The 14594-nt window shown below is 42.2% G+C and overlaps 1 protein-coding gene across 1 annotated transcript; it reads right to left on the minus strand.

Moving 5' to 3' along the window:
• Positions 1 to 3253: 3253 nt before the first annotated feature.
• Positions 3254 to 9539, minus strand: LOC311150575 (Krueppel-like factor 6). The gene is made up of 4 exons (XM_084188052.1): positions 9187 to 9539; positions 7107 to 7680; positions 5974 to 6097; positions 3254 to 5752 (listed from the first exon to the last, which is right to left on the minus strand). The coding sequence occupies exons 1-4, from the start codon at positions 9286 to 9288 to the stop codon at positions 5701 to 5703; spliced, it is 852 nt and encodes a 283-aa protein (XP_084044178.1). The 5' UTR covers positions 9289 to 9539; the 3' UTR covers positions 3254 to 5700.
• Positions 9540 to 14594: the final 5055 nt, after the last annotated feature.

Here is a 14594-nt window from a genome sequence, read left to right on the forward strand (position 1 = left end):
TTTCATGAGCTGAAATAAAAGATCCCAGAAATGTTCCATGCGCACAAAAAGCTGATTTCTCTCAAATTTTGTGCACAAATGTATTTACATCCCTGTTAGTGAGCATTTTTCTTTGCCAATCCACCTGACAAGTGTGCCATATCAAGAAGCTGATTAAACAGCATGATCATTACATAGGTATACCTTGTGCAGGGAACGAACACAATTGCATTTTATCGATGGCAATTTGAATGTACAGAGATACCGTGACGAGATACTGAGGTCCATTGTCGTGCCATTCATCCGCCGCCATCACCTCATGTTTCAGCATGACAATGCATGGCCCCATGTCGCAGGGATCTGTACACAATTCCTGGAAGCTGAAAATGTCCCAGTTCTTCCATGGCCTGCATACTCACCAGACATGTCACCCATTGAGCATGTTTGGGATGCTCTAGGTCGACGTGTATGACAGCATGTTCCAGTTCCCGCCAATATCCAGCAACTTCGCAAAGCCATTGAAGAGGAGTGGGACAACATTCCACAGGCCACAATCAACAGCCTATCAACTCTATGCAAAGGAGCTGTATCACGATGCATAAGGCAAATAGTGGTCACACCAGATACTGACTGGTTTTCTGGTCCACACCCCTACCTTTTTTTTAAGGTATCCGTGACCAACAGATGCATATCTGTATACCCAGTCATGTGAAATCCAAAGATTATGGCTTAATTTATTTATTTCAATTGACTGATTTCCTTATTTAAACTGTAACTCAGTAAAATCTTTTAAATTGTTGCATGTTGCGGTTATATTTTTGTTCAGTGTATCTGTATAATAAGGCTGTAATGGCTGTTGAAATTTTTTCATGTGGATGTTTAATCCACAAACACTCTACAGTGGTCTGTTTTCATCCAACATAGCAGCCTACACTATAAATCCCCAGGCTTGCTGACTAGACCACCATTTATTCTTCCCTGCATCCCTAACATTCAACCGCACTAATCAAACCTGTGTGGCATCATTGAGCGATCCAGTGCAGTCTATCACACTGTGAGAAATTGGTAGAGACAAAGACTGCCTGCTTGGTCTCCGATATTGCTGCTATGGGTTCAGTTCAGTTATGTAAGACAGTAGGTTGCATCTCAAATGGCACCCTATTCCCTATTTAGTGCATTACTTTTGACAAGGGCCCATAGTGCTCTGTTCAAAAGTAGTGCACTATACAGAGATTCCTCTGGAGTTCAAAGTGCGATGTGTGTGTGAATGGATAATGGGCCCTTTTATCAGGTCGTGGTAATGAGCTGCTGTACATCAGAGGAGAGGAGGACCGGGGGGGGGGGCCTGGAGGCCCAGCCACAACTGAGAAATGTCCATCCATCAGACCAATCACAGGCCCTGAACCAGACCTGGGTTCAAATACTATTTTAAATACTTTCAAATACTGTATTTGTGCTTGATTTTTACATTTTAGCAAACATTCTTATCCAGAGCGACTTACAGTTAGTGAGTGCATACATTTATTTTATTTTTGTATTTAATTTTTTTCATACTGGCCCTCCGTAGGAAACGAACCCACAACCCTGGCGTTGCAAGCGCCATGCTCTACCAACTGAGCTACACGGGGCCTTGATTTAGCTTGCCTGTTGCAATGGAATCAATAGAAAAGTCTCAAAAGTGCAAAGCCCGCCTACCTGGCACTCCAGGCAGACTAGAGCAAACATTCCAAAGCATTTGAAAGATTTCAAATTGTATTTGAACCCGGGTCTGGCCTGAACCCAACCTCAACCCCCATTGCCTGTAGCCTGTACACAGAGTGGTAAAATTAATCCATGACCTTCAGCCCTCAGGGAAAGAGCGAAGAGCCACAAGACTGTGTTGTGGAGTGAAGTGCAGAGAGGTACCAATTTAATGGATGACTTTAATGATGTTTGCAATAAACGTGATGTAAACATGTATTCTGCACCGTGTGCTTTCTAAACGTGTAACATCTCAGTCTAAACAAACAATTTAAGGTAAATATAGGTTGTGTCCTAAAGGGCTCCCTATCCCCTATATAGTACTTTTGACCAGAGCCCATAGGTCGAAAGTAGTGCAGTATGTTGGGAATAGGTTGTCATTTGAGACGCATGCAACCATTTGGAGTTAAATATAGATTTCCATATAAATCAGCTAGAGCAGCAGGTCTCGATCCCCGCTCTCCCTGTTCCCCCCATTCCTCTTTGTCTGTGTGTTTGAATGTGAACCTTCTGGAGGTCTCTATGAAACCACTGAGTTGATGGTCTACCATCCCCATGCTGGGTCAATGACCTTTCAGTTTACTCCGGTTTTAAAAGGCGCCCCGTAAACCCCTGGTCATATGAGATGAGCTGTGATGTGGTGGGGGGGGTATCTGTATGTCTGTTGAAACCAGGCAGGGGCTTGTGATGGATGTTCTCGTTGTACTAGTAGACCTTGAATGGGAAGATCTGGTTTGATGTGCATAAGAATGTGCTCTTTTGCTAGTGTTAGAGCACAGTGCTGTGTTGAAATGCTATGACATAGAAATATAATGAGTAGAAGGGGCTTGGAACCTCTGACCATTCTAATTCTATGTGCTAGAAACTGCATGATAATGAAATGAGAACATATTGAACCATCGCTATCTGCGATACTGTATGGCATACTGGTATTTGGTGTAACCTGCTACTGTATGTCTTCACATTATGAGGATAACATTGATAACATTGATGATGGGCGGCAGGTAGCCTAGCGGTTAAGAGGTTTGGCCAGTAACTGAAAGGTTGCTGGTTCAAATCCCTGTGCTGACTAGGTGAAAAATCTGTTGATGTGCCCTTGAGCAAGGCACTTTACCCTAATTGCTCCTGTAAGTCTCTCTGGATAAGAGCATCTGCTAAATGACTTAAATGTTACTGTTACAGAGCTCAGTCTCAACTAAGTCCCGGATTCAATCCAAATGCCCCTTTTCAGCTATGCACCTTTTAAAGGCAATGTTCCCGCGTTTCCAGAGACGTCTATGTTAATATGGCTACAATTGGGCTAGCTAACAAATGTAACGACGTATTTGAAAGACAACCAGTGCTTATTGTGCAAATGTATTGATGTTTTCAAAATACATTTTAACAACCCACCCGTCTGTAAAGTGAGGTGGATCTGAGGAAAATGACAGGAATCTGAAGGAGTATGTTAATAGCACTGGTGTTTCTGTAAGAGCTCATGTTTTATGTTAGATCCCAGTATGAGGATGCAAGAAGAAAAAACACAAAAAGGTTTGATCACATTTTTTTAATCATTATTCCAATAAAAATACATTTATACAGAAATAACTAATTTACAAAAAAAAATTTAAATCAAAAAAACTTTGTTATAATAAAGAAACTCTTTAGTTAAAGATAGGGCCTTTTCCGCAGATTTTTCTACGTTTGTGTGATAGAAAAAAATGGCGGATTACATAACCTACTAATATGTGGCCTGTCTAACACCTCACATTGGCTGAAGTAATATAGGCTGACAAAACTGCTGTTTTGATTTTGATTACAGAAAGCTGTTCAGTGTGTAATCCCTTCAACATTAAGAGTTTTTCATTTCTCTCTGCTGAATCAGTCCCCATCTAAGCTAAAAAATGGAAATCCTTCTCGGACACTGTAGAAGTGAACAATACGTTGTTTGTTTTCAGTTTATTGGGCCATTGATACTCACCCAAGCTAAATCGGTATTCTTGTCTTTCTTGTTTTTCTTAGAAACATACACTGGGTCCCGTACCCTGAAAAATATAAGCTTCTTTACAAAAACTCTATTTTTAAACAACACATATCTTTTGCATGGTTTCGATATCCATAATGTATATTTTAAAAGGGGACCTTTCGACAGTGCTGTTGACCAGATCAACTGTACTGTACAATGGTATAGGGTTAAAACAATGCAGTCCATCCAGGTCAGTAAGAAAAAAGCATCCACATCCACTGTCAGTTTGAGAGCACTCATGTCAGGTAAGCCTTTAACAGTTCAACAGACACTAACATGCCATGGCCTGACCAGAATGGGTTATTTGCAATAAGTCTTAATTTATCATGGCCTTGGTGGCCGAGCAGATCACATGTCACGAGAACTCAACCCCATAACCAACCAAGAGACTCTATACTTTCGAAAGGAATTCACCGTCACACATTCCATTTGAAGTGCATAACATACCACATTATACTACTACACAGTAGTAAACCTTTTAAAATTATATTGTTTGAAGTGCTTCTACAATTCTGTCTCAGATCAAGGATAATTTTCAAAACATGATTTTTGTCTGGATAGATAGATACAGTATGTATGTTGACAAATGAAGCACAGAAATGTCAAGAAGTATAAAGCTGAACTTTTATTCAAGAGTCTTCAGACCAACCATCGTTTCTAGACAAGGGCAAAAGGTGCAACCATATGAATCGGAGCCTTAATAAAGCTATTCAATCACACACTACTGCATTTCAACCCCCCCCCGTGAGTGATCTATTTATCTGGACAAGGCCACTTACATAAGGCATCATTAAGGTCACAGTGTATTTACAGATATAGAACAAGAGAACAAAAATAAAGAAATTAGTTCTTAAACTGACTATAAATAAACTATCCCATGATCAACACAGTTGCCAAGCAATAGTGGTATCTCCAAACATACAAAACAAAAGAAGGAAACAAATAAATCACTGCTTTATGTTTCTGTACAATACTGTGGTATCTACGGAGTACAATGGATGCATAGCTGCTCATTATTGGGATTTGCCTTCATTATAAGTAGGCCTAATCGAGTGACAAACAAACCCAAGATCATGCAACTTCTGGTATAATGATATATCAATGTTGTGTACAGCCTTTAGATACTGAGCTTACACAATGGACAACAAATGAGCTTTGTAGCATGTACTTTGAGACAAGCTACTTAATACATTGCACATTTAATAGCTGCACCAAACATCAACCCCCCTCCCCTCCTTACACCTCGTTTAGGAGCATGTACCAACTCCGTTCAGATGGTGGCGCTCTCCATCAAACTGACGGCCGGGACACACACACCGCCAAACCCAGCCTAGACTCAACCAACGCTCCAGACAACAGCACAACAACACCTTTGCTTGCATTCATTCATGACCACAACGAGACAATAAAACCCCAGTCAAAAACTCATCATCCCCTCAACACCATTCAGGTCACAACACAAGCCACCCACTCAGGAGTCGTACATCCACAGGCAGGCACCCAGTCACAGGCATTCTTAGACAGGCACCCAGTCTCAGGCAGTCTGACAGCAGGCTCACAGTCAGTCAGTCCACATGCTCACAGGAAACAACATACGTTTATTGGAGTAGTACCGCTGCATATGTTCAGACCAGGAACTAACTCCACAAAGCATCAGACACCATACAGAGAAAAAAAAAGTTTTTTCTTGTCCTCTCAGACATATTCTTTCTTCTCGCTCTCTAGTGGATCTCTTCATTCTCCTTCATCCATGGTGGTTCAGAATGTGTCGACCTTTCAGAGCCCTTTCCTCTGAGAGGTCTTGGAGGCACTAAGTATGGTGCAAAAATGGCCTGCATGCTTTTCACTGGAGCACGCTCCCCTCGCTCCCCTTCCTCCCCTCTCAGGGCACTGCAGCCTCCCCACAGACAGGTTAGGAGACAGTCAGGACCATCGCTCAACACCGCTCTGCTCTCCTCTGCTCTGGGGCCCACCGCTTAGATGTGTCTCTTCATGTGAAGCGCCAAATGGTCCGAACGAGAGAAACACCTATGAGGAGAAAGAGAGCATATCAGGCACAGCGTTTTTAGAATAGGTACTAATACTAATATAACAGCAGTGATATTCAAGTCCCCTAAGTCAATATTTCAGGTGCATGGGTTTACCTTAGTTGCCCAAACATTCACAAGTGTTCATGACATTTACAATCTTCCTCAATAAAATAATGAAAACAAACAATAGATAAATCCATCCCTAAACACTTCTCTTACCTGTCACAGTTACTGCATTTAAATGGCTTTGCCCCAGTGTGCTTCCTGAAGTGTCTGGTTAGCTCATCACTCCGTGCAAAACGCCACTCGCAGCCTTCCCATGAACACCTGTAAGGCTTCTCACCTGCAAACAGAAAATAAATTATGTTATTACTGAGTATCAATTGACAGCATGAAGGACAGTGCTCCATTGTTTCCAAATTAGAAATAGACATAACACACTATAAGTGCTACATATTAGTAGATAGAGTAATACAACTTGTAAATATGAGCTGTGGTGTACTGCTTAAAAGTAGTTGAACAAGCAGACATAGTGCTTTTGAAGTGGCTGGGTGAGAAGGGATAAATGTATGGGATTTCTAATGGTGAAAATTCCATTATCTCTGGTAACAGTTTGCTTGGAATGTGGAGCCTTGCTAATGTGCAAGACAGCTGTAAAGAGCTTGACAAGCCGAGGTCAGAGGTGACGAAGGAAACCGCTCACATAACTCAGTAACGAATAACAGTAAATGTAAAATTCCCACCGCACTTTAAACTTAAACGATTCAGTCATTTTCTTTTCCCATGGTGAAATGTGATCTGTTTTCAAGATCTAGTCCACATCCTCTATGGCTGGCTTGGCCATGCCCACAAAAGTTTGTTATGTCTTCCCTCCCCCATTCAACGTGAAGTCACTGCTGCTGCTGTGTGAATTAGGTCACAGTTTAGACATTACGTACTAGCGAACTATCCCAAGAATGCAGAGAGCAATTTCATTAAATTAACTAAAAAACAAAGACTCTCTTGTAAACATATTAAAATGTAATTGTTTGAGGTTTAAATTTAGTCCCTCCCGAAACGGAATCATCTTCTGAATGTTCTATGTAAAGTAAATGGCTGCCGATTCAGAACACTGATGACATCATAACGAGCAGGTCTGGATGTCTTGTGACAGCAGCATTAGTATGTGGGTAACAACACCCACCTCCACTCTCTGGACTAGCTTGCTTTACCTGTATAATATTACTACTAAGACTGGGGCCTGGTTAGATAGCTCAGAGCTTCTGCTCTTTTCTATCCATATACAGTATACACTTGTTTGGGAGGAGTTGCTGTGGGGTTATGCATTTACCTGTACGCAATCAACAATTTACCTGTATGTGTACGCTGGTGTGCTTTCAAGTGAGAACTTTTCGTGTAAACCTTTCGGCATCCGTTGAAATGACACCTGTGGACCCGCCTCCTCCCGTCCGGAGAAGCCTCCCCATTGGCTAAGCTTCCCCTCTCCACCGTTCGTCCACCAATGCCCCCTGTCCGTATTTTCCCAGGCGAGTGCATAACTGCCTGTATACCGCTCCACACCTGGGAGGATATGGAGGGGGCCTCCTTGCTCACCTCAGGAGAAGATGGCGGAGTGCTGATAACCATGGAACTCAGGTCCTCTCCCTCTCCCATAATGTCACTCAGTGGGTTGGAGGTGAAGTCGAGGGGAGGGGAGAGCTCCTCGGAGCTGTCGGACGCCTCACTGCTTGAATCGGAGTTAAAGCTGTTGGCCTCTTGATTGTCCTCCTCCTTAATGTGAGTGTGGATCTTTGGGTCGGACTCGGCCTTGTCCCCGCAGGCCAGGATCAGTTTGCTCCAGAGGTCCTCCTGGCTCGTCTCAAACTTGATGTCTGTGGCCGAGACGTAGGGCTCGCTCTGGAGGTACCGCTCCAACTCCAGACATGTCTGATGAAGGAGAGGAGAATGAGTACAGCATGTAGGAGCTAGGAATAAAAACTACCCACAGTATACGGTACATATACACAATGTACTATTCTGAGGGCAGTGGAGTGCATGTAATGGGTGTCCTCTGAGACTCTATGGCTGCTTCCCAAATGGCACCCTATTCCCTTTGTAGTGCACTACTTTTGACCAGGGCTCAAAAGTAGTGCACTATATAGGGAGTAGGTTACCTTTTGAGAAGTAGATTAGATCAGGGAAGGTTACATGTAAACACACTTCCTCGGATGGTGGCGGTGCTCTTTCCACGACATAGCTGTAGTCATGCGCAGTGATCACGTTTACATATGCGACAGAGCCCCCCTGTTGGTTAGGGAAGTGCTTGTAGATATTTTAAATGTTTCAATTATTCAGCATAAGTTGGATTTAATAATGCATCCAGTGGCATAGCTATAAATAACATAGCACACAAGGGAATGGAGGAGGTAGGTCTGGTTCAAGCAGGTCCACAAAAAGCTTTATGTATGAATACTGCAAGAGTTTCATACTGCAAGAGTTATTTTAGGCTTCTAAAAAGGAAGTAAGGACACTTCCTTAAAGCTTGACAATCAGACAGTGGATGCTAACTACAGTATATTAAAAACTATGTCATGCATCTAGCATTCCAAATAATTAATTCCAAACTATAATGGGTATAGAAAACAAATTAAACCCACAATTACAGGGTCAGTTGTTATGTAATATATTTCTGGCAAACCTAAAAACGTTATTAGTGAGGCAATACTTTGTATTCATTGCAAACATTTATTTTCAATAGGGCAGAATGCATCTCTGGCGAGCTTTAAATGCCTCAGGGCATGGAGAGGGAACTTGGCCCCAAGCCCGCATATCCAAGGGAAACTACGTGTAGTGTAGCCTATTTATTTAAATCACCCAGCAAAAAAACAAACATAGTTTCTCGACTATTATGTAATTCCTATAACATGACTGTGAGTTAGTGGGAATTTTGAACAAAATCTGTTGAAAAAGACGCACATAGGCTACTCTTCTCCGGTAATTCCGAATATGATCGTCTCTCTTGCTCTCTCTCACACACACGCACGCACGTTCACACATACACACACCAACTCTCTTCACTAGAATGAACGGCATACGCTGTCTACAGAACGGAATATAAAAAATGTTGCGTCTTGGTTCATTCATTCGATTAGGCTAATACATTGTAACTAATGTATATAATTGCAACATGCGTGCACATGTATTAATAGGCTTACGTCCATTAAACTATGTGTCAAGAATGTACTACAAGTTTATTACAATAGTACAACTTTTTTGTTGTTCTGCATCACTTAGGTATGTTCTGCATTCCTGACTGCTTACATGTTCACTGACAGCAACCTGGGGGTGCGGACAAGTTTATGGCGATGTACATACATTAGCATTATTTGTCACTCATTTTAGAGTGTTTCCATATCAAAATAGGATTATTCATAAATGATCAAATATAAATACCTGCTGCCAGTACTCCTCAAGAGATGGTAAAGCTGAAAAGTATCCGGTGTCATGTACAATCTGGAGCTCCTGAAAGATGCTGCACATAGGAATAACATCCATCTCACTCCTATAGATGCCGCTCCAATTACAACCAAAAATCAAGGTAGTTCAATTGTCTTGTTTTATTTTTCAAGAAAACTTGCGACTTCGATGTATTTGCATGTATAATATGCTGTAGAAAAGCAGTTGGGAGTAGTAGGTCTGACTATCGCCTTACAGTAGTGGTAGCGAAAGTGTTCTTCTGAGAGCGATCTTCCTTGCTTGCTCTAATAGCAAACAGTGAACTCGCTGAAAGTCCGTCGACGCTCTGTAAACTTCCCTATGCAATTTCTTACAGACGGCCTTCCCCCCACGTGATTGCATTACGCTATCGTGATGCCGACCAATGGGTGTGCCAAAGTGTAACACCCGCCTACCTTCTTCTGTGATTTGGTTGGTGAGTTGATCTAAGTCTCCTTCATTTCCATTGGACCATGTGGGCTCTATTTTTAGAGCACTATATAACGTGTTCAACGCTTACTTCAGCGAAGAACCACATCGCTATCCGTCTAGTATGGGTTCAGCCTACCTTCTGAGCAGCAGTATTGCTTACAGCTTACTATTATTATGGCACGCACGAGTTTGGAAATAGAAGAATGTCTTAACATTTATGCTTGGGTTTGAATTTATATTTTAACCATCCTCATGCGTTAGTTTCCTAAATGCAATAGGGGAGACAGGGTTGGTTGTCTCAAGGGTTGGTTCCGGGCCCGGCTCCACTAGGGGGAAAAAGGGGACTTAGCCCCCTCAGTTGAAACATGTACCACCTCAGTTTGAATTTTATATCCCTATATAAAAATAGCAAAAAAGTTCAAATGATTGAGTGTCAGGTTGGTGCCAAATATGTATCTCCGCTGCGCTGTATCAGCACCATGGACAGAGCGCGCAACAGAATGTGTGTGTGTGTTTGTGTGTAGGGGGGGCTATGGAAAGCCACTGGGCAGTTAGGTATGACTCCTTTATTTCTATACAAAGCAGGAAAAAACGCTTCTCATCTGTGGTAGGCTACGTGAGTAACGAGATACTCCTCCGCCTGTAATATTTCATTTTGATTCATAAGGATGAGGTCAAGTTTACAGTTGAAGCTGTTTCACTCAACTCTGCCTCACACCCCACCACTACAGAGTTTAGTTAGCTTCTTAGCTAGCTGTAAAAGTGTTATTAGCCTATTTAGCTCTAACCTGCTAATCTGCCACTGCCACGATGGATATCAGAAATCAAACCACGAGGCCACCGCCAAGCCCAGCAGCGATGATGCTGTCGAGCTCCAGCTAGCTCCGCGTGAAGAACCCACCCTGTGTTTATGGTAGGCCGGCATTGCTTAATTGTTTACGTGGGTGGGTCGAATTTGATCCACAGAAGTGTATTGTGCCATATCGTAACTCGTTGCTGAACTCATGGGCTGCAGGATTTTCCATGTTTGAAGTGGGCCTATAGGCGTATTTAGTTGGCAAGACAGCTTTGCAAAGCTGCATCTCACTGTTGTAGGCTATAGGCTATGTTTTGGTTATTTGCATCTGCCTTGTTTACTGCTTTTGTTCACTGTTAATGTACCTAGCCTAAATATAAATGTTCTCTTTCCTTTATTGATCTGATATTTTGTTTATAGGCCTATAGGAGGCCTACCGCTGTTTTGTTCTGTTCACATTCATTCGTTCGCATTCGCAGTTGTGTCGGTATTCTTAGCCAAACTGCTATTCAGTATTTTTGTTATGCATGAATAACTAGGCCACTACTTTCAGCATTTAGTTTGCATAATTTTGGTAAGACAGTTGTATGTACGGCTGCATTCACATAGGCTGTTTGTAACAGGTGAATTACCTTATCTATCTTCTAGCCTATATTTATTGCCAAATAGGCCTTGCTTTACTGTTTAGGGCGCTGTCCATTGTGCTAATACAGTGCAGCAGAGATGGGCTACAGATTTCGCGCCAACCTGTCAGTTCAAAAGCACTTAATGGTCTCGGAGTCTTGGCATTTTAAATTGATTGTGGTATAGCCTGATATAAGCAGAATTCAATGTAATTCCAATGCAAAAACCCCCAAAAATTGTGCCCCCTCACCAATTTTAACTGCCCCCTTAGTCACTTTATCCTGGCGCCGGGTCTGGTTGGTTGTCACGGTGCTTATTACTCCCAATCTAGAGGGTGCTGTGTAATAATTTAAAGATAAAAATGTGTGAATTCTTTGAAAGAACTCATCCACCTGGTCAAGTCATGTCAGTATGACAAAACACTGGTGAGGGGAATTTGTGTTTTTCATAGGTGAAAGTAAAACAAAAAATGTCTTTCTTTATAAATGTTTGAATTATGGGATTATACATGACAAAATATGTTTGTTGAAAAGAGGAAAGGGATAACTATATTACAAACCTATCTCTGAGTTGCTAGGTTAAGCCATGTGGTACCTAGCATCTTAATTAGCATTGGGGTGGTGGTTGGGGATGGTTGCCACACATGGAATGTGGCATTGGTTGTCACTATCAACTCCATTATAACCATATTGTTCGGGGACATTGCCACAGCCAGTATACAATAAATCCCAAGTTCTTTTTTTGCTGTTGCTATGAATCAAATCAAATCAAAGCTTATTGGTTGCATACACAGATTTGCAGATGTTATCATAGGTGCAGCAACATGCTTGTGTTTCTAGCTCCAACAGTGCAGTAATACCTAGCAATACAAAACAATGCACACATAATCTCCCCGCAAAAAAGAAAGAAATTAAGAAATATCAGAACGAGCAATGTCAGAGTCCGGAATATAAATATATCTATATCTACACATCTGTGAGACGACTTACAATTAGCAAACGATGTCTAAACAGCATCTTCCCGATATATAATGAATACACCATTGGGCAGAGGTATCTGTGCTATCTAGGTTTGTTGCATCTCTCTTTCACAAACAAAACGTTTCTGTCACACACCCACACAAGTACTCAAAATGTCATACAGTGAGGGAAAAAAGTATTTGATCCCCTGCTGATTTTGTACGTTTGCCCACTGACAAAGAAATGATCAGTCTATAACTTTAATGATAGGTTTATTTGAACAGTGAGAGACAGAATAACAACAAACAAATCCAGAAAAACGCATGTCAAAAATGTTATAAATTGATTTGCATTTTAATGAGGGAAATAAGTATTTGACCCTTCTGCAAAACATGACTTACAGTGGGGGGAAAAAGTATTTAGTCAGCCACCAATTGTGCAAGTTCTCCCACTTAAAAAGATGAGAGAGGCCTGTAATTTTCATCATAGGTACACGTCAACTATGACAGACAAATTGAGAAAACAAATCTAGAAAATCACACTGTAGGATTTTTTATGAATTTATTTGCAAATTATGGTGGAAAATAAGTATTTGGTCACCTACAAACGAGCAAGATTTCTGGCTCTCACAGACCTGTAACTTCTTCTTTAAGAGGCTCCTCTGTCCTCCACTCGTTACCTGTATTAATGGCACCTGTTTGAACTTGTTATCAGTATAAAAGACACCTGTCCACAACCTCAAACAGACACACTCCAAACTCCACTATGGCCAAGACCAAAGAGCTGTCAAAGGACACCAGAAACAACATTGTAGACCTGCACCAGGCTGGGAAGACTGAATCTGCAATAGGTAAGCAGCTTGGTTTGAAGAAATCAACTGTGGGAGCAATTATTAGGAAATGGAAGACATACAAGACCACTGATAATCTCCCTCGATCTGGGGCTCCACGCAAGATCTCACCCCGTGGGGTCAAAATGATCACAAGAACGGTGAGCAAAAATCCCAGAACCACACGGGGGGACCTAGTGAATGACCTGCAGAGAGCTGGGACCAAAGTAACAAAGCCTACCATCAGTACCACACTACACCGCCAGGGACTCAAATCCTGCAGTGCCAGACGTGTCCCCCTGCTTAAGCCAGTACATGTCCAGGCCCGTCTGAAGTTTTCTAGAGTGCATTTGGATGATCCAGAAGAGGATTGGGGGAATGTCATATGGTCAGATGAAACCAAAATATAACTTTTTGGTAAAAACTCAACTCGTCGTGTTTGGAGGACAAAGAATGCTGAGTTGCATCCAAAGAACACCATACCTACTGTGAAGCATAGGGGTGGAAACATCATGCTTTGGGGCTGTTTTTCTGCAAAGGGACCAGGACGACTGATCCGTGTAAAGGAAAGAATGAATGGGGCCATGTATCGTGAGATTTTGAGTGAAAACCTCCTTCCATCAGCAAGGCAATTGAAGATGAAACGTGGCTGGGTCTTTCAGCATGACAATGATCCCAAACACACCGCCCGGGCAACGAAGGAGTGGCTTCGTAAGAAGCATTTCAAGGTCCTGTAGTGGCCTAGCCAGTCTCCAGATCTTAACCCCATAGAAAATCTTTGGAGGGAGTTGAAAGTCTGTGTTGCCCAGTGACAGCCCCAAAACATCACTGCTCTAGAGGAGATATGCACGGAGGAATGGGCCAAAATACCAGCAACAGTGTGTGAAAACCTTGTGAAGACTTACAGAAAACGTTTGACCTGTGTCATTGCCAACAAAGGGTATATAACAAAGTATTGAGAAACTTTTGTTATTGACCAAATACTTATTTTCCACCATTATTTGCAAATAAATTCATTAAAAATCCTACAATGTGATTTTCTGGATTCTTTTTCCTCATTTTGTCTGTCATAGTTGACGTGTACCTATGATGAAAATTACAGGCCTCTCTCATCTTTTTAAGTGGGAGAACTTGCACAATTGGTGGCTGACTAAATACTTTTTTCCCCCACTGTAGTACTTGGTGGCAAAAGCATTGTTGGCAATCACAGAGGTCAGACATTTCTTGTAGTTGGCCATCAGGTTTGAACACATCTCAGGAGGGATTTTGTCCCACTCCTCTTTGCAGATCTTCTCCAAGTCATTAAGGTTTCGAGCCTGACATTTGGCAACTCGAACCTTCAGCTCCCTCCACAGATTTTCTATGGGATTAAGGTTTGAAGACTGGCTAGGCCACTCCAGGACCATAATGTGCTTCTTCTTGAGCCACTCCTTTGTTGCCTTGGCCGTGTGTTATGGGTAATTGTCATGCTGGAATACCCATCCATGACCCATTTTCAATGCCCTGGCTGAGGGAAGGAGGTTCTCCCCCAAGATTTGACGGGATATGGCCCCGTCCATCGTCCCTTTGATGCGGTGAAGTTGTCCTGTCCCCTTAGCAGAAAACCACCCCCAAAGCATAATGTTTCCACCTCCATGTTTGACGGTGAGGATGGTGTTCTTGGGGTCATAGGCAGCATTCCTCCTCCTCCAAACACGGCGAGTTGAGTTGATGCCAAAGAGCTCCA

The sequence above is a fragment of the Coregonus lavaretus genome (assembly GCF_964263955.1).
Source record: "Coregonus lavaretus genome assembly, chromosome: 23".
Classification (NCBI taxonomy): domain Eukaryota; kingdom Metazoa; phylum Chordata; class Actinopteri; order Salmoniformes; family Salmonidae; genus Coregonus; species Coregonus lavaretus.

What these genes read in the sequence shown, in the direction of transcription:
- LOC311150575 (XM_084188052.1), bottom strand. Translation starts at nt 9,288, where the DNA reads ATGGATGTTATTCCTATGTGCAGCATCTTTCAGGAGCTCCAGATTGTA. An exon ending in ACACCAGCGTACACATACAG is followed by an intron (nt 6,098 to 7,106) that starts GTAAATTGTTGA and finishes TTCTGTTTGCAG; the next exon opens with GTGAGAAGCCTTACAGGTGT. An exon ending in AAATGCAGTAACTGTGACAG is followed by an intron (nt 5,753 to 5,973) that starts GTAAGAGAAGTG and finishes TTCTCCTCATAG; the next exon opens with GTGTTTCTCTCGTTCGGACC.